At 40.7% G+C, this 20,055-nt stretch overlaps 2 protein-coding genes and 1 pseudogene across 2 annotated transcripts in view; 1 reads left to right on the top strand and 2 right to left on the bottom strand.

Annotated features, from left to right (window-relative positions):
- Positions 1-8,750: 8,750 nt before the first annotated feature.
- Positions 8,751-10,246, bottom strand: LOC115256757 (uncharacterized; annotated as a pseudogene).
- A 2,000-nt stretch (positions 10,247-12,246) lies between these two features.
- On the bottom strand, positions 12,247-14,262 carry LOC134284965 (uncharacterized). The gene has a single exon (XM_062844631.1). The coding sequence runs from the start codon at positions 13,633-13,635 to the stop codon at positions 12,661-12,663; it is 975 nt and encodes a 324-aa protein (XP_062700615.1). The 5' UTR covers positions 13,636-14,262; the 3' UTR covers positions 12,247-12,660.
- A 2,421-nt stretch (positions 14,263-16,683) lies between these two features.
- Positions 16,684-20,055, top strand: part of LOC115256613 (uncharacterized) — a 289,353-nt gene continuing 285,981 nt past the window's right edge. The window contains exon 1 of the mRNA XM_062844557.1: positions 16,684-16,995. The gene's annotated coding sequence lies outside the window, so the exon portion shown is untranslated. The remainder of the gene's footprint in view (positions 16,996-20,055) is intronic.

The raw sequence follows: 20,055 nt of genomic DNA, 5'->3' as shown, positions 1-20,055 counted from the left end.
GGAGCAGAAACTGCTTGAGGAATCTCAGCAGATATAACTAGATGAATTCCAAGATGAATTTCAGGAGGAATCCCATAAGGAATTCTTAAAAAAAAGCTTGAATTAAACCTCTGCAAATTCTTGGAACAATCCTTGAAGAAATCAGGAGGAAAAATTACAGCAGAAATTTACGAAGGGCAACTTCTGGCGGAACAGAAATTCCTAGAGCAATCCCTGTAGGAATAGCTGGAAGAATATTAGGAGAAATTCTTGGAGAAATTCTCGGAAAAATGCTTGAAGCTCAGGAGGAATCTTTGGACGAAATTTTAAATACATTTCTTCCTTATGTAAATCTCTAAACGAATCCCTGAAATAATATCTGCAAGAACTTTTGGAGAAGTCCTAAAATTCCTAAAAGAATTTCTGGAGAAATCCTTAGAGAAATCCCAGCAGGGATTCCTAGAAGAATTCCTGGAGTCATCACCAAGGTATCCAAGTAGATGTTTTGCAGAAATGTGAGGCGAATGGGTTATCCCCCTCCCCTGAAGAATAAAGAAAAACTTTTTACTGTGTATATTCTACTACTACTCTCTCTTCTGGAGGATCGACTGAGGGTTTTAATCTACGATTTAAACGGCTACGCAGTCTTGTAATTTGGGAAAACGAGGTTTATTATTTGCCCGACGTCGGGCAAATAATAAACCTCGTTTTCCCAAATTACAAGACTGCGTAGCCGTTTAAATCGTAGATTCTACTACTACTTTTTCAATAGAGTTAATAAACTATAGAGGAAGAATGTCGCTGGCGTCGCTGCCGCAACATCTCTTGCTGGCGGAGATAGGCCGGTATATAAGTGTCAAAGAGAAAAAGTATGCAGTTTGACAGATAGATACCCGACATGTTTGCGAACGAGAACAAAGGGAACAGCAGCGACATTCGTCCTCTATAGTTTCTTAACTCTATTACTTTTTCCGCTACGAGCTAGTTATCTACGAGGACTCGCGCGCGCCATGTTACCAAATGTATCGCTTCCCAATTAAAACTAAATAAATCGTTTTTTAAGTTATTTCGTGCGTTATTTCACTTACTCCGACCAAGACTTTCTACATGGGGGCTCAACCGGGATGGAGTTTCCGTGAAATCTGCACGAAAAGTGGACATTAAACGTTGTGAAAAAGTTGATCCGAAAAAGCCAAGATGGCTGACCCGGTAGTGAACTTGTGTACCACATTTACGAGAGTCGGATTAGAGCGCGAGTGTGAGAAGTTGGGCCTTTCACAAAGAGGCAATAAAGCAGAGCTGGCGAAGCGGATCGTTGCTCATAACACGAACACAGCTGCAAACGACGAACGTCAGAGCACCAACGACGAGGTGCACGACGGCGGCCATGGTGACGGTGAGAACGCTTCCAACGACGACGCTCCGAACAACAACGATGTGAACGACGAAAACGATTATGCTGCCGACGACGACGGCGGTACGAGTGATGTATCTGACGACGCGGACGACCACCACAGCAACGATGATGCGAACAGTAGCAGTGACGACGACAACGTTTTCCTCACAGCTTTGCACTCAACACCGAGGGCGAGGAGCAAAAAGGCGTCGAGCAAAGCTTCCCGGCCGTACTCCTTCCGCGACGTCGAGGACAGCATTGAACCCTTCGGTGCTGAGGAAGGCCAAGACGTAAAAGTGTGGATTCGTCAGTTCGAGGAAATATCTGCTGCTGCTTACTGGACCGACGAGCAAAAGCTGATTATGCTGCGCAAAAAGTTGACGGGAACGTCGAGAAGATTTGTGTTCACTCAACGTAATCTGGGCACATACACGGAAAAATATTATAACCCAAAGAATAAGTTTTAAAAACTCAAATTTCGCTAAACTGCTTAAAGTTTTAACTCAAAGTTGGGTTGTTTTCTCCCTCGCCCCACCGCAATGTTGTCGAAAACAAAGAGAGAAGCACCGACGCATCCGCTGCTCTTCCGTGGAAGAAGCCAAATTTGGGTTTTCTTGAATTAACCCAAATTTGCGTCATTTGAGGCTTCCGTTGGGTGAAAATAACTTACCACTGGGTTAATTTTTTTGCCGTTCTCAAACGAGAACTACTCACTCACCACTTTCGCTGTTTAACGCAAATTTGAGTTATTCCACGGAAGACCGGGATTGCGTCAAAACAACTTAAATTTGGGTTGATTTGTAGTTCAGTGTATTCGAAGTTGAAGAAAACGCTGTTTGCCGAGTTTGCACCCCTCGTGAGAGCCTGCGACGTGCATCGGCAGCTGGCGGCGCGTAAGAAGAAGACGACCGAACCGATCAGGGATTACATCTACGAGATGCAGCGGATTGCAATGGCAATTGATCTCGACGAGCCCAGCGTCTGTGAATATATCGTCGATGGTGTGACGGATAACGAGTACCATCGCTCGATGCTGTACGAAGCGAGCACCATCAAACAGCTGAAGGGAAAGCTTCTGACGTTCGAAAAGGCGCAAGCGAAATCCAATAGGAAACACCGATCGGACGACCGCTCGAACCAGAAGCCAGAATGACGCCCAAAAGGAGACGACAAAAAGCCGAAGGAGAAACCCGAAGCAAAGCAATACTGCTTCAACTGTGGTGATCCAACACACGTAGCCAACGACTGCCCGCAGAGGGGCGACGGCCCAAAGTGTTTCTCGTGTAACGGTGATGACATAGTGCCGCTTCAAAGTGAGAGTGAAAGTGCGCGTCCATAGCACAGAGAACAGACGTCTATCTTCGCTTTCTGCCTTGTGTAAAACTTTGTAACGGTCATATTAGAGTAAGTGGTTATGCTCCCGTTGCGTGGCGCTAGCGTCCCATCACTTACATTGTTGTGTTGTCATTTTTGTTTCCAGTGCTCGCCGTTTTCGGCCGTTTGGCGCTCGTGTCGCTTTGTGGGCTAGTGTATTTTAACGATGGACACTGCCATCGCGGGGTCAAATCGACTTTATATGTGGGGCAGTCTCCGTTGGTGGCGTTGAGGTACACTCAAATCCTTTACACACGATTTCGACGTATTTTTGTTCGAGCTTAAATGTCTGTTCTCTGTGTCCATAGGATTTTCGTGAATTTGCTATTGTTGATATTCTTCTTTGCGGCTTCGCACACGCGCACTCCCACTCTCACGCGTAACTATAACGGCACCCTAACGGTTTTGGGCATCTATCAAAAGAGTGCACCAAGAAGAGCGAAGAGCAAAGTGCAAAGAAGAAGAACGCAAAAGTAAACACGATCGAAAAAGTGAATAAATCGCAACCGGGTGTCAGTGTGAAAATCTTCGGTCGTGTGGTACCTGCTATTGTTGATACGGGAAGTGAAATTACACTGATGCGAAAGGATTTGTGGTTGGATATTGAGAAGAATGGTGCCAAGCTGGACCGATCTGACATGAAAGTTCGCGGATATGGTGGAAAGGTGGAAACCGTTTGCGGCGAAGTAGTGTTGAGCGCGGAAATCGGAGAGGAACTTTTTGCCATTCGTTTCTACGTGGTTCCTCAAAATGCAGTCGACATGCAAGTGTTGATCGGTATGGACTTTCTCGACGGTGTGAATTACTCGATCACGCCGGGTGGTGTGAACATTAAAATGTACCCGCCTGCTGTGATGGAAGCAGATAACGACGCGAAGTGGATCCGACGGATCGAAGACTGCGATGAAAACGAACTAAGGGAAGGGGCCGTCCATATACCACGTGGACAGAAGATTCATGGTTTTTTACCCCCTCCCCTCTCCCCATGGACAAGCGTGGACTTTTCATTGACCCCTACCCCCCTCCCCCAATGTCCACGTGGACATCCAAAAAATATTTTTTTTCATAATTCTAAAATAAATGGAAAAAGTGATTTTGAAAAAGTTTATTTTTATAAATCGTTTTTTTTTCTTCGTCAACAATGTCCTAAATATAATTTAAAACTTTATAAAATACAAATATTCTATAGCTTTACATATAAAACAAACAAGTAGCACAAAATAGGTACCTACAAGTTTTTAACATTGTTTTTCATTCAGCTTAATGTTTGTGAAAGTGTGGGTTCGATTCTTGCTACATCAAACAAAAAATTCTTCATTAGGTGTTTTTCGTGTAATGTCCATCGCCTAATATTATTGATTGTTCAATGTTTAGTCTGTACAGCCTCTGGTTGAAGACGGTGTTTTTTAGAATGTTCGTTAAATCTATGATTGTCTGACTGTTTTGTTGATACAAAGTAATTTTATATCGTAGATTTTTCTTGACATAAGATTATATTTCTTAGATTCTTACAAAAAACTAGATTTACAGCAACTTAATTGTATAGCTGAGGTTTAGACTTTAATATCCACTAGAAACATCTTAAATTTTAAAGGAACCTACAAAATAAAGTTTTTGAGATAAGCCTGCAAATCCCTACATATATTTTGACACTTTGAAGTAGTTTAAAAATTTGATGTGAAACTTTCTGACTGAAACACCAACATTTGCATGGTCTACACTCCAATTTAAATCTCCAGAATATTCCTCGATGAAGAAATCCAAGTAATTAGAAATTCTGATAATTTAAAACAAATTAGTCTGTGAATCAATACCATGATTTTTTTTACCTTGAAGAAGTAACTGCTGAAGAGAATCAATAATGCGACATAATTTGTTTCGTTTGTAGATTCTTGTTTCCCAATCTATACCTATGTCAATGTTGTCCACGTGGACATTTGACGAACCCCCACCCCCCTCTCCGTGGACAAGCATGGACTTTTCGCTAACCCCCTCCCCCTCCAAGCTGTCCACGTGGTATATGGACGGCCCCTAACGGTGCCGTACCAGTATCGGTCGAAAGTGATGGAACTGATCGAACAGTACAAGCCGGCAACGACAGTGACCGCGAAGAACCCTCTGTTGATTAAGTTGACCGACAAGGATGTTGTGCGTGAAAACCCCCGACGACTTGCTCCGTTGGAAAAGGAGATTGTGCGAAAGCAGATAAGTGAATGGCTCGACAACGGCATAATTCAGCAGTCGGACAGCGAATATGCCAGTGCGGTGGTAGTCGTGCCGAAAAAGGACGGTTCCCGTCGCGTTTGTGTCGACTTTCGCGAAGTGAACAAAAAGGTGATCTGTGACAACTTCCCGATGCCAAATGTTGAAGAGCAGATTAGATCAGTTGGCCAACGCTCGAGTCTACACGACGCTGGACTTGAAAAACTCCTATTTTCACGTGCCGGTGGAGGAAGACAGCAGGAAGTACACTGCTTTCGTCACTAGTGAAGGGTAGTACGAGTTTTTGCGTGCCCCGTTCGGTTTGTGCACAAGCGGCAGTGCGTTCGGAAGGTTTATCAGTGAAGTGTTCAAAGACTTGATAGACGATGGCACAATAGTGGTTTTTGTGGACGATGTAATCATTCCCTCCAAGACGGAGGAAGAAGGACTCGAACTTTTGAAGAAGGTGTTGAGTGTTGCGGAAAAGAGCGGATTAGTGTTCAACTGGAAGAAGTGTGTGTTTCTCCAACGCCGGGTTGAATACATCGGCTATACGGTCTACGATGGACGAGTGGAGCCCGCGCCAGGAAAAATCGAAAAGGTGAAGGAGTTTCCCCAGCCGACCACTGTCAAGCAGTTGCAACGGTTCTACGGGTTGGCGAGCTACTTTCGTAAGTTTGTCCCGTCTTTCGCTAACATCGCCCGTCCGCTGTCCAACCTGATGAAAAGAGAAAGTGTATTCGAGTTCGACGAGAAAGCTGTGCCGGCCTTTGATCAAATCAAGGATATCTTGGCCAGCTACCCAGTTCTCCGGATCTTCCAACCAGATGCTGAAACGGAGGTCCACACAGATGCCAGCAAAATGGCTCTAGCAGGTATTTTGATGCAGCGCTCCGACGAAGACGGTAAGTTTCACCCATGCTACTATTACAGCCGCTTGACGACCCCGGCTGAACAAAATTATCACTCGTACGGTTTGGAAGCCTTAGCAGTGATTGAAAACTAAATAAACCGTTTTTAAGTTATTTCGTGCGTTATTTCACTTACTCCGACCAAGACTTTCTACAGAAATGTTCACAGAAATTCCTGGAGTTATCTTGGCATAAATTCCCAAAGGAATCCAAGCAGGATTTCTTTGAGAAATATCAAGAAGCATTCCATGAAGAATTCCGTGAGGAATGCCCGGATAAAATCTCTGGAGGAATCGTTGGAGAAATTCCTGAGGGAATCCCACCTCAGGAATTTTAGCAGAACTACTTGAGAGAATGTCTGGAGTTAACCATGGATGAATCTCTGGAGAGAAGACGGTACAAATGATAAGCTGCATTATTTCAGCGCTTTCTATTATGTTAGTTCAATATCTCCCATGATTTTAAATTCACTATGTGTCTACCCAAGTAACATTTTAAGTTATGTTCGGCTCTATAAGAGATTTTAATGACCAATTTTATGAAACTTGCAATAAAACTGATTTATACATCAAAACCTCTTGATAACCTCTTTGAGAGCATCTTCCGGCTAAGTGGACCACTCTCGGAGTGATTTTGCAAACCACATTAAGAGTAGAAATAAGACTGTTTTAAAACCTAGTTGAAAAAAAATCCATTCTTGAAAAGAGGTTATGGTGATTGTTGTTGTTTTTTTTTTTGCAACAAAAATAATAGCAGCTCAAGATGCAGAGTAGCTTCTTCGATTGCACGTAAAGTTCAGGAAGATACATTACATATTCGGAAGTAGAAAGCGATCATTTCAAAGTGATATTTTAGTAGTTATTATTGAATTTAATAAATGGCAGTCAAAAAAAACCATCTTACTATAACCGCTCTAACTTCATGTAGACTTAACTTTCTATGTTATCAGGATCCTGAGATATAAGCAATACAAAGCTTCGGTGCTTACTAGCACTGCCTAGCGAATCACACAATCAAATGAGAGGATGCACATTAGACCGGCCCACATTTGTATGAAACGAAAAAAAAAATTCAAAATTCACGGGGCACCCTCTAGAACCGTGCCTTTGGATGAGAAGAACTGAAGGATTCAGATCAATCAGTTAAAACATGAGCTGGCGCAAATGAGTTGAAGGTTTGTATGGGATGTTCAGTCCAAATATATGGGAAATTGGATGACCTCCAGTCTCTCATTCAGCACGCGGGTTTGGCGAGTTCAATTTGGCTCAGAATTGAAAGAATGGAAGCCTTTGATACTCTAAGGAACAACTTTGTAGAAGATCAAATTGTAATTTTTTTGTAAAGTTTTTCTTTCGTCGCGCAATTTGCGCGCCGGGCAGTTACGCGCAGCTCTTCTCTAGTTACGCGCAGCCAATCAGAAGCAAGTAAGCAAACGTCATAATAAACACACCGGCGAACTAATGTTTGTTTTGCAATCAGTGAAAAATATTTGTTTTCGTGGGGAGTCTTCTGAAATATTAACTATTTGAGAATTAATTCATGGTTAGTTTTAACGATATATGTTTGAAATGAATGCTTTGATTATGCCAAACACTTATTTATATTAGATGCACCAAATCAGGCAAGCCGTCTTTAAGCAACAAGCCAGTGCCAACACGAAGTACCATGCACTGTATGGATTCTTTTGCAGCTGGCAAAAATTTACGGGAAGTCATCAGTAACCATCGAAAACTGGATCCGGAAGTATGAACGTAACGGCTTGGTGACTCGTAAGGAGAGGAATAAGGTCTACCTTCAGTTTAATACCAAAAAGCGGCAATGGATCATCACGTTGTTTCGAAATGAACCAACTTTGTTTTTGGACGAGGCGAAACATAAGTTTGAACAGACATTTCAATGTCCAATGAGCGTATCCAGCATTTCCCGTATCCTCCATGCCGAGGGCTATACATGGCAAGCAATTGAAAGAAGAGCAGCGATACAGGTGAAAGAAGCTCAGGTATGCTTTTTCGTAAATGAGCTGTGTTCATTCAAGTGGGACCTCCAAAATCTAGCTTTTTTTAGACGAGGTTTCAATAGATAATAGGGGCATGCTGAGAAATCGCGGATATGCTAAAAAAGGGGAAACATTAATCTACCGGGGGGAATTCAACCGTAAAGCACGAGTATCATTGTTGTGCTTTCTTGGCCAGAATGGGATTCTGGAAACTTTTCAAACTGAAGGGACATTTACTACACTGAAAAACAAGAGAACCCAAATTTGAGTATTTTTAAACTCACTTTTGAGTTCTTTTTTGCATCCTGTTTCATTCGCTCTCTTTATTGTTGTCAGAGAGTGAATAGCAAAACAACCCAACTTTGAGAGTTCGATGCGGGAAGCCAAAATTGAGTAAGTGGCACAGTACCGAAAGTTGAGTAATTTTAACTGACGGTTGAGTAGAAAGAACCTTGACTTTAGGTACTTTGGCCGTATACGCCTAAATGCAAACTACCTACCTAAACATCGACTCCAGCAACTCAAAATTGGCTTCCCGCACGCAACCTCGAAGTTGGGTGGAATGAACTCAATTTTGGGTGCTTTCGTTTTTCCGTGTAGAGCGCGCTTCTTTGATTGCTGTAGAAAATTTGCAAACAGTGGTTCAGTTTTCCGGCACCCTGGAGTGAATTCGGTTTGGATATTAGACAGTGCACGAATTCATTGCGATCGTCAGTAGTAGAATATCTGCGATCACTTGGCATTTACGTTGTGTTCCTTCCACCTTACACACCGTTTTTCAACCCAATTGAGTTTATGTTTGGATACTGTAAAAAGAAGTTACAGAGAAACTACGTAGAAAACAGTCCGCAAATTATAACTACAATCACAATTTCTGCAACTTTGAATGCATTCAGTAACTTTGTTCGTACAAGTTTTTCGAAAGTGTGGAATCATTTGCAGCTTGCATTGTTTGCAGTGCAGTTAAGCGAATTTTCATCGAACTCACAATAGCGCATGCCTGGTCCAACTCCTTTGCCAACTTATCCAACTCCTGCTTGAATCCACTGTTCACATTTTGAGCAATTTTGATATCATTCCGTGTACTTGACAATATTTTGTCACTTGCAGAAGAGACCGTTTTGAACAGATGGATTAAGTGATGAGGAGGTCCTTGCCGCTTCAATTCATCGTTCCAGTGCATCCTTAGAGAAAAGGAATGAAGCCCACACTGCCCAATTGATGTCTTGCGAGATGTAGGATCTCTTGTGCAGTTTTTCCAACTCTGCGACCAGCTCAGCAACGGCTTGATTCGAAGCGGCACCTGCTCTGTCTCTCTCTTCTCTTCTGGTTTCAGGAGTTGAAGTCGGAGTGTGTCGTACATATTTGCTGATGTAACTGACTCGGAAAAAACATAAACAAAAACACTTATTTCTTTGTTTAGGAATTTCTGCATCTTCTCCAGTTTATCTATAAACTGAGATGGTTTATAGTTCCTTTTCGAAATTTTGTCCTGGAACGTCAGGAATTTATCGGCCTCTTCAATGGTCGGTGTCGTTGTATCGGCCCAGCGAGCTGAAAACTGCTCGGCGCCAACCCCAGAGGGTGCATCAGAGACCACTTTTCCCTTCTTATATGGCTTTCACAGGACGTTCACACGAGCTCCATTACTTCTTCCACTGAGTCGCAGTTCACGTTTATCTTTCCTACCGTTCATATGGCCTCTGAAATTCCTCAGGAAAAATTGAACGTCAAACCGGAACTGTTTTTTTCTCATCATCTTCCTCCTCCTCAAGGTATTCCTCTTCATCCGCGAAATCCTGGTTCTCAAGATCGTTCATATCATAATCAATGTTCAAAGAGAGGAGCTTTGAACATCCAGGCAAATCCATTCCGTCGTTACGATCCATCCTTAACGGCTAAAATGTTGAGAGGAATGATTTTTATCCAATAATCCATATAAAGTTAAGTTAATATACCTGTAAAGTAAAACAGCAAATCTCAAGACAAGATTTTTGAAAAAACTTTCATTACTTTTCGCTTCACGAATTCTATGCTAGCCACCACAAGATAACCAAAACGAATGCACTGCCAGGCAAAACCAAATGTTTGTTTATCCGTTGAAGGGTAGTTCACCCTGTATTACCCGTTAATTTATTTTAAAAGATTTTACAAAATTCAAACAAAGCGTTGATTAATGTGTATTTATCATTTCAAAAATAATCAAACTAATGTATTAATAATTGCTACTGTTAGTTTTACTATATACTGCGAAATAAAACAAGAAATCGCCTGCAAACGACCATATAGTTGTAATGTTACCCACTGCCAATAGAAGGACATTTACCCTGGCGCACAACTGAATGACAGGTGGATTGCGATGAGAAACGAAAAGAATTCTTAGGAATCGCAATAACATGATAAAACTTAATTTAGTTGCGGTTTCAGCTAACGAAAGCAGAATGAAGACATCTTCCCCCGTTTACTCTCGGTTGTTATAAGGCAATCTAACCCCAGTGTTAAATGTTGCTTCCATTTTTTTAACCACAAAATTTTCTAGTTTTGCTATGAAAACAAACAGCTGTCAAAGATAATCATTCCGCAGTCTTGTTCGGTACCGGTTTGCAGCAAAAATGGTAAATTATCGAAAAAATTAAGAAATCATCAATCGAAACATTACAAATCAACCCTGTAATCAACTGGTTTTGCAGGATGCCCCAGAAGCAAGGAGACGGTATGCAGATAAAGTGAGAATATGCGGAAAAGATCCCTATTCGATTAGCACAACGCCGATGGACGTCCCGTTGAATGTGAATTTTGCAGCAATCTACAATTACATGGTTGTTGAGTCTAACCCGTTTACCGGAGCTGCTAAGGATAGTGCCAAAGGAATGGAGGCCAATCTTTGGTTCCAGCAGGGCTGGGTGAAACAAGTGACGGGCAAAAAGTTGGTGAATGTTTTTGTGGTTCGTGGCAAAGTTCTACACTCGTTTAGCCTCCGGGAGCGGCCATTAAATCCGTGGGTTATAATTGATCATGACGGGCGGATTTTATCAGCACATTGTGACTGTGCTATTGGGTTACTGGAGACGTGTTCCCATGTCGGCGCCACCCTTTTTGCCCTCGATGACATCCGGCAGAAGTTTTTGGACAAAAAGGTAACATTGTTTTAAATGTGTGCAGAATCGCATCTAAATACTTACTATTCTATTCTAGATATCGGTCACTGATTTACCAGCCTACTGGAATAAGCCGCCTGCAAACGTACAAAGCAATTTGTACAAAAAAATTAAAGACATTTCGTTCGGAAGGAAAATTAAGCGTATTTGGGAACCAGTGTTGCCGCCCACGCAGGACAAGTATGCAAACCTGCTTATAAACCTCCAGGACAAAGGTGTGCAAGTTGCAGCGATGCATTCGTTTTGTGGAGTCGGCTGTTTCACTTGTACGTCATGCGAGGAAGCAAATCGGCTGCAAAACGAATTCAGGGACTACGATTTGAGGAATCTGTTCGACAGAAGCTATCGTTCGATGACGCAACCCGAACTTAATGCTTTGACACAATCGGCGTACAATTCGATGGTGAAGGATGCTGAAAAATTGCTTCGTATAACTGAGTTAACCGCTTCACAGGATCAAAGCATTCATTGGTCCGTTTTTCGTACTGGACGTATCACTGCATCTGTACTACGTGAAAGTTGCCACACAAAAATAAGCAATCCTTCGATTTCGCTCATTCGAAAAATTTGCTATAACAAGGATAGTTCATTTCAAACAGCTTCAATGCGGTATGGAAAGCAAAACGAATCTCGTGCTTATGAGCAGTTGTATAACTCTATAGTAGACTGCCACTGTAATGCTGTTAAACTACAATGTGGTTTGATCATCAGCGCTGATTATCCTTTTCTTGGTGCTTCACCAGATGGGATAATCACATGTGATTGTCACGGTAAGATAACTGTTGAAATTAAATGTCCATATGCTGGAAAAAACAATGAAGATTTTACAGAGGCTCTTTTGAAAATGAGCGATCCGTATGTAATTAGAACAGAAGATGGTAATATTGGACTCAATCCAAACCATAAATATTTTTATCAGGCCTTAATGCAAATTCATTTAGGAAATGCTTCTTTTGGCTATTTCTACATATGGTCACCTCAAAAACAATACATATTTAAAATCAAACGGAATGATGCTTTTTGGGAAGTATGCCGGGAAAGGGCATCAGTTTTGTTTCAACGTGTCCTACTGCCAGAACTAATGTATAAAGCGTATACTCAGCCTATGTGAGCCTATAACACTATAGCTGTGTGCGTTCAAGATGCAAACGGTGGCCAAATGCGCTCCAAACGCGGTAACACAGTGTTACCAAAGGCAACGTAGCAACCATAGTCAAAACCACCGCCAACCTACACGCTAAGGTCAGTTTACCTATTTTTCTAAAATATGGGTAAATTTTACTCAAATTTGCGTAAACTTTACGCAAATATGGGTAAATAAAACTCATATTTTGCAAAAGTGCACATTCGCATTTATGGGTAATATTTACCCATATTTGGGTTACAATCAGGTACACATTACCTATATTTGAGTATTTTTTACCTATATTTGAGTATCATTTACGCATATTTGCGAATGTGCACTTTTTGGAAAAAAGGTAAACTGACCTTAGCGTGTAGGATTCAAAAGCTCCCACTGACATCGGGTTACTTGTTAGAAAATCTTACCGCATTTGGTGCTCCCGCATTTGATATTTGCATTTCGAATGCACACAGCAATAATAAAAACAAACAGTAATTAAAAAGAAAACTTATTTTATTGTTTTATTGAGGAACAATACTGGGACACAAATTGACGATTCCTGCAGCAATTTTGATGATCTGATCCAAGGCTGGCGTACCAGAATTCCAACGCTCCAATAAAGTTATTGGTATAATATCTGTTAAGATCAACATTTTTTGTCTCAAGGATCCGATCATGCGCTCAACATGAATTCGCAATGCGGAAATCTCTTTCGAATCACAAGCATCCAGGGGTTGAAGCTGTCTATTTGTCTTCTTGAATGCAGGGATACTAATTGATGCATTTTTCTGCCTCAGGAGGTCCTCGATCAAAAATCCTCTATCTGCTAAAACAAAATCGCCTTCCTCGAGGAGATCCAGGAACCCAGACATGGAAGTGATTTGTTTGTCGGATGTCCTCCCACCAAACGCCTCCGAAATGAAGGAATAGCATCCATCCGGTGTGACACCCGCTAGCACTTTGATTGTTTTATGATGCTTATAAAAACTGTAAACGTTTGCATTCGCCACCATCTCTTCCGCTCGTGGTGTTTCGATGGGAACTTCAAAACAATCCAAGATGACAGTCACTCGATCATTATACTTTTGACGGAACGCGTGTGGCATGTGCTTTTTCAAAACCTCGCGAGGAGGCCACCGAACCAACCCGGCCAGAAACGGATAAATGCAGTGGATAACGTGGAAAATTTTATCAGATACCAAACTCGGATGCATACCGTACAGAAGCCCTAGGGTATGGAACGGTTCATTCAGTCTTATTTTTCTTAGAGCCAATACAAACAGTTTTTCTCTGTGTTCCGGTTCTAACATAGGCAAATCATCTTTGAGGGCTTCAAACACCTGGCGGAGTACTATTCCCGATGATATACCAGTAATGTATTTGCACTTTTTGTCGTCGGATTCCAGCGATGAAACGGTGTATCTTGTCGCAAGCTCGGCATCCGCTAGTTTCTGTCGGAGAACTCCGTTCTCTTGTCGCAACTTGCAATTTTCCATTTCCAACTTGCTCAAATGCTTCTTGTTCTGAGCAGATTCTTGGATCCAACTTGTTTCGGTTTGCACACACACGTTTTCCTTGAACGATACGTTCAAATTCGGCGAGATATCGTTTTCCGAAACCACTTTGAGCTCTGTGATACTGTCACCGACGTCATCGTTATGATGTGGGGTGAGTGCTTCACTCGGTTCTTCATACTCGCTAGAAATAAATATAAACTCTTTTTTAATTGCTGATTAAGCTGAGTATACCTGATTGTTACCATTCCGATGTCATGGCAAAATCGGGCCAGCAATCGGCCAAACGGACAAGATCCTGAAATAGGTTTAAATCGCTCACATCGGAGTTTTCGAAACTGTGACCCTCAATGAAATCGTCCAGAATAGCGCCAACGTCCGTATCAGTCACTAAATCCGAAGAAGACTCTTCCTTATCGTCTGATTCCGGGGGTTCTTCTGTTCCGACAGATACATCAACGTGAGAGTGTGCTGATTCTGCTTCACTACTTGCACCGGGAGAATCCGCCTTTTCATCAGAATCGATTAAAAACAACGATGGGACCCAATCTACACTTTCCACTTCCTCTAGATGCGCCGGGTGGCCAAAAACGAAGTGCCGGCTGCAGATTTTCGAGCTAGTAAACACCGCTTTAAGGCCACAAGCAATTTGCCACTCGCCGGGAAATAAGCAATTTATTGATTCCCGTGCTGTTTTTTCGAACAGCTGGGAAGGAAAAGAAACGCTCGTTGCTCTTAATGTTGTTTCTTTTGCAAGAACGTACCGCGCACGTCACGGGCATTTCGAAAAATAATTATTAATATTGAACCTGCTCAAAAATACTTCGCGCACAACTCCGGTCTTATTTTTGTTTTGGTTTGTGGTTGAGGTTAAATTTTCCCTATGAAAATAAACCGTGTACGATACATGTACTAACACATATGCGCTTTATTAGTGGTAAACCAAGAACTGTCAGATACCCTTATATGCAGCACGTGTTTGTCGGTCGTAGCTTGCACGCTACATCATAGGCACCTATGTATGTAATTCTTCATTGTCTCGATACTCATCCACGTGCGTGAGCAATGGAAATGAAGGACAACATAGCCGTAGGCTGTAGATTCTCGACTGAGCTCACAACTATCAACATACCTACGACAGATAATATATGCTGCCTACCCACGGCACTAGATCGCCTCTGAAATACAGTCATAGCACAATTATGGGTCACCCACAATTATGGGTCAATCACATTTGATTAGCATGGAGAACTGACTGACTAATAATTGTGACAGAGTGACCCATAATTGTGCAATGACTGTACGTCATCAAAAAACCAGGCCCCTGACACGGCCTATATCAATGCATTGGAATCATGGTAGACAGGATGTCCTGGGCGCTAATAAATAGCGCCCACTGTCAAATGCGAAAACAACAACAATTTTTTGTTTAACGTTTATTTTGGTTTGTTGATCAGTTTTTGGAATCATTTTTTCCACCGCTTATGATCACAAAACACTTCAAACTCGCTTTAATATTAATGTACGGTAAGAGGAGCATGCGATTAGTTGTATAAAGCAACCCAACAAACACGCATTGTGAATGTGATTTCGTGTGTGGCTCACAACATCAAACAAAAGCTGCGTTTGTTGATTACACGCTCATTTCAATTTGCACGAATATGAGTATAAGGCAGTTAGATGTTGGCTACGATCAATTTCATTCATGCCAGGGGCCTGTTGTACACCGTGCTGCCTACCGTTGCTACGATCATGTCAACGATATTTCTTTGTCTACCCGGCCGCACCTCGGTTTCACCCCCCAGACACGGCCCGATGGCATTAGTGTGAATGTTGCCATACATTACACAAGTTTACAAAATAAAACGAAAGTTGTGAACTTCTGTCAACGACCAAAATTTTTGAAGCATAATTTAGCACTGATTTCGAAACCGTGCTTCAAAAAAATTTAAGTAGAGCAGTTTTTGAGTTTTAGCTTAATATTGAGTTTCACAACTTTTAACAATATGGAATTTACTAAAATTCAAATATCTTGCATTTTGTTCAATCGATTTCGGATCTTTTTCCATAAATAAAAAGTTGAATACAATACCATTCGGTCATCTGAATGCAGGTTTTGCGTCAGGTTGATGAAATTCAAGATATTGGCGAGTTTTAGGGACGATCTCCTTAAATTTTAGCTAAATTTTCAAAAATATATGCAGAAATGTATTTTTTTCAATAAGAAAATAACAATCTAAAAATTCTTTCTCAATGTTTATTTGATGTATCATATGTAGGCGAGTTACAGTAAAAAATTCAGCTCAATCGAAGCATTGATTACGGGGAATGAGATGTGTGAAGTGAGCGACGTTGCTTAAAAATAGAACAAAAATCGATTTTAAATCATCAAGCTTGTATGGAAAGTCGAAAAAATTTCCGCTCTACTGTAATTTTTTTCCTTCGCGTTTTCGAACTCAGGGCATGATTCTACACCAAAAATGATCATCAGCTTACCGAGTTCAAAAATGCTGTAAACTAGTGTTAATAGTCCATGACGAAACGAAAACAGGGTTGATGTTGATAATCATTTACAACCACTTGTTAGAACCCGGGCACTTACCAAATTTTCATTCATGATATGAGCGATCAGCTGATCCGAAATGGCTCGTAAAATGACTCATCTATGCGAGAAATTTTATGCATAACCCAAACGGGAGAGGCGGAGGGCCGCCTAGTGTATTAAGCGCTGGTAATGGGGTGGTGGGGGGTGAGGTTTAAAAAAAACCCTCCGCACTTCCCTCCCCCCCCCCCCTTGTGCACGGGCTTGAATACCAGAACAATTTGGGAATTCCCGACTACTTTAGACTGTGAGAGTACGAGGAGAGGATCCAAAATTGAGAATATCAATGTTGGTCGAGCCCCTCTATTCGATGCGTGTTAAACTCTCTCTCTCATTCTCTCCCTCCCGTTGTGTCTCACTCACCGGAGCTGCTGAGGGTGTGTGCTGCGATTTTTGAGTTTTAGTTTTACTTCTCTGTGAATCGCTCTTGGATTGCTCGAAAATGAATTTCGGTTTGGCGCGTGATTGCATCAGTTTTTTGGAGATTGTTGCGAAAAACAGTCGTTTGTGGCATACTAGGAACAAAACAGGTTAGATTGACCACTACTCGGGCGGTTTGCAGTTTGTGAGAAATTTCTCAGCCCATCTCAATCGCTCAAGAAACCGTGTTTTCTTTGATCGCAGTACGCAGTTGGGAAGAAGTGACAGCTTAAACGACGCTGACTGTGGAAAGTTACGGCCAGTAATCGGACCAGAAACTTTTTGAGAGGATTCGCTTCCACGAAACTGGACTTATAGCGGTAAGATAATTCAATATTACATAATGTAAACGATAATAATATTTGGGTCCTAGCTATAGGCAAACGTCGTATTTTAAATTGTGGTAATGTGATGAAACGATAATTCTCAATGTTTCTACATATTTAGTTGATATTCGTAACTTTTCCTTCGTTCAAAGACAGCTGCTCTGAAGACGAAATGAACAGTGCAAAAGTTATGCTGATCGGTTTATCCGTTCACGAGGGAAATCAACATCATTTTCATGTAAAGGAATTAATTGACTACTGGGTTGACGTGGGACCACCATCAATTATGACAGGAATGGTTTTGTATGGCGAATCACATCTTTATTCAAGTGTCTAGAAATGGATTTTTTTTTTACCGGAACGATATTTAGTAGGCATCATGGTAGCCATTATTGTTCACATTTAATATTAGTCAACTTAAAGGCAGCCAGTCAGCAACATTCGCTAATATTCTTTTTCACATTTGTTTAATGATTGTATTGAAACATATACTGCCTATAAGTGCATAGTTGTAACATTTACATATTTTGCTGTTATTGAGTTAATATCGGGGATCATCATCAAATTACAAGTACTTTCGAATACCTGAATAAAATTTTCAAGTTTGTTCTAGGATTTGTGAAATAAACACCAAGTCGTTTTGTCTCATTGACCTTCTTTAACGAATGTGACCGCATAACAGTCACACTGGGAAAACAGACTGGTTTTAGTGTGTGTCATCAATCATACTTAGGTCCGATTTATTTTCTGACAAGAAGTGCTGTATAAGATCTTATTGCATAACAATTGATTACGAATTAATGAAAAATGTTCACAATTTCGGTTCATTCCCATACAATTAAAAGTTCCTTTTTCTCCAATGCCCACTTTTGTCGAATGATACTGTTATGCGGTTAAGGGCAGTATAGTATTGGGAATAAGACGGAATACATTGATTCACGTTATGATTTTTATTCTTAGATTCTTTGTAGAGTTGAAACAGCCTGGAGCAGTGAGTTCACCAACACTATCTAGTCACGCAAAAAAATCCGTTTCGAAATACGTGCACTCCCTGTCACGGCAACGGGAACTATGCATAGCAACGATAACAACAATAAGAAATGTACACCGTGACCTAGAGTTCACGTTCTCTAAAACGCCCATATTGACAGCTGGAACTAGTTCCAGTTCACGGTCTATAGTTGATTGTTCACGTTAATCAGAACGGTTTTTTTTTCGCGTGTATAGGAATAGCACACTGAACGTGAGTATTGCTCAATGATGTCATAGATATATTTCAATTAAGAAGTTTGAAACACATTCTGTGTCAGTCTTTCGTGGTCTTCCGGTAATTAAAATAGGTTTGGAGCTTTTTATTTTCTTTTCGGGTAATATTGAAACCCATTATTACTTTAACTCTTCAATACCCAACCCCGTTTTTTGACGGGGTAAAGTTTGAGCATTTTCAATGTTTTCTTTCCTGGGCAATCAAAACTTTATTATTTTTGGCTGATATTTAGGACTGTTCTGTATATTTCAAAATAGTTGTTGGTGTCTTTTGAAGCGTATTTACATTTTCTAAAACCATTGAAAAATTAATGTTATGGTAACCTTTCATTGTTTGTATTGTATTGAATCGCAACAGTTAACATTTTTTTCCTCAATCATTCTTTAAAAATACACGGAAAATATTTTTTTTTTTTTTTTAAATCTATATATCTATATAAAATATATAAAAATGAGTTTGAAGTTTCTTTGAGGCAACAAAACTCACGAACGGATGAACTGATCAGCATAGCTCATGCATGGTTCTGTTCGTATTCGTGGTGGCTATGTTTATATGTACAAGAAATTCAACATGCCGGGACAGCTAATATATATATATATATCACAGTATATATACAGGGTATTAGGCTCGTGAGTGAAAACTTTTTAATGGGTGATACCAAAATACACTATTTTGAGCTATTTTACTCAAGAAAACTTAGTTATTTAACTAAACCAATCGATTTAAAGATGCCATTTCATAGAAAATTCTGTAATCTTTCGAAAAAGGGTCAAACAATTGCTATAAGTTTGACCATTTTCAAATTATAGCCAGTAACTTGATGATTTCGTGGCTATATCTCTTTCTACTCATAGTATAAGGGAGTAGAGATCAAAGTGGATAATGAAATAATAGATATGATAGAAGTGTGAAATTTTTTAAAGAAGGTGAAATAAGGCAAGTAGGCCATGTATTGAACGAATACATCGAATGCGTGAAACTTCTGCCGTGCGACCTGTGCTTTTAAACAGATCGGCTTGGTTGGTAGTTCATACCACCTTACCAAGACTGGCAAAAGTTTCAGGCACCCGACTGCCTATGTATTGTTCTGTTTTCATCACAAATTCTATCGATCGGTAGCTTTTTCGGAAGCCAGTTAAGGCAATAAGAGTTAAAAACATGGGAAGTTCTATAAAACCTAACACCCTGTATATATATAATGAGTTTGAAGTCCCTTTGAGGCAACAAAACTCACAAACGGGGGAACCGATCAACATGACTCTTGCACGGTTCTATTCGTATTCATGGTGGCTGTGCTTATAAGTAGAAAACCCAGATTAATCCACCAAGTGGTGATAGTACCTTTCTCGTCAAATATGAGCTCATGATCTTTTTTTTTATCTGTATTAACGAGATTTTTAGCCTTAGGCTAGTTCATCTCGGGACCCAAGCTTTACTAAAAAATAAGATCTCTTAGTTGACTGCATGACCACTAGAGTGGGTGAACGTTGTATGGATAAACTTGAAATTTGATCGCATCAACACGGAACAAAGGTTTTTCAATCTATTTTAGCGTCCCAAACAACTCAGGCCAAACATTTCAAAAGGTCCTATCTGCATTTGAAAGGCTCTCTTTGTTTACTTTTTCTTTCAATTATTGCAATGTAATGGTATACTTTTCAACTATTTTTGCAGTACAAATCAAAATCGATTGCTTTGAACATCGTTCAATGCAAGGAGACAATCATAATACAAATATACAGCTGAGATATTAACGAAAGAGAGTGAAACCAAAGAGAGCCTCTCTT

This window comes from Aedes albopictus, chromosome 1 (assembly GCF_035046485.1).
Source record: "Aedes albopictus strain Foshan chromosome 1, AalbF5, whole genome shotgun sequence".
NCBI classification, from domain to species: domain Eukaryota; kingdom Metazoa; phylum Arthropoda; class Insecta; order Diptera; family Culicidae; genus Aedes; species Aedes albopictus.
This window is presented reverse-complemented; position numbering and strand designations above follow the sequence as displayed.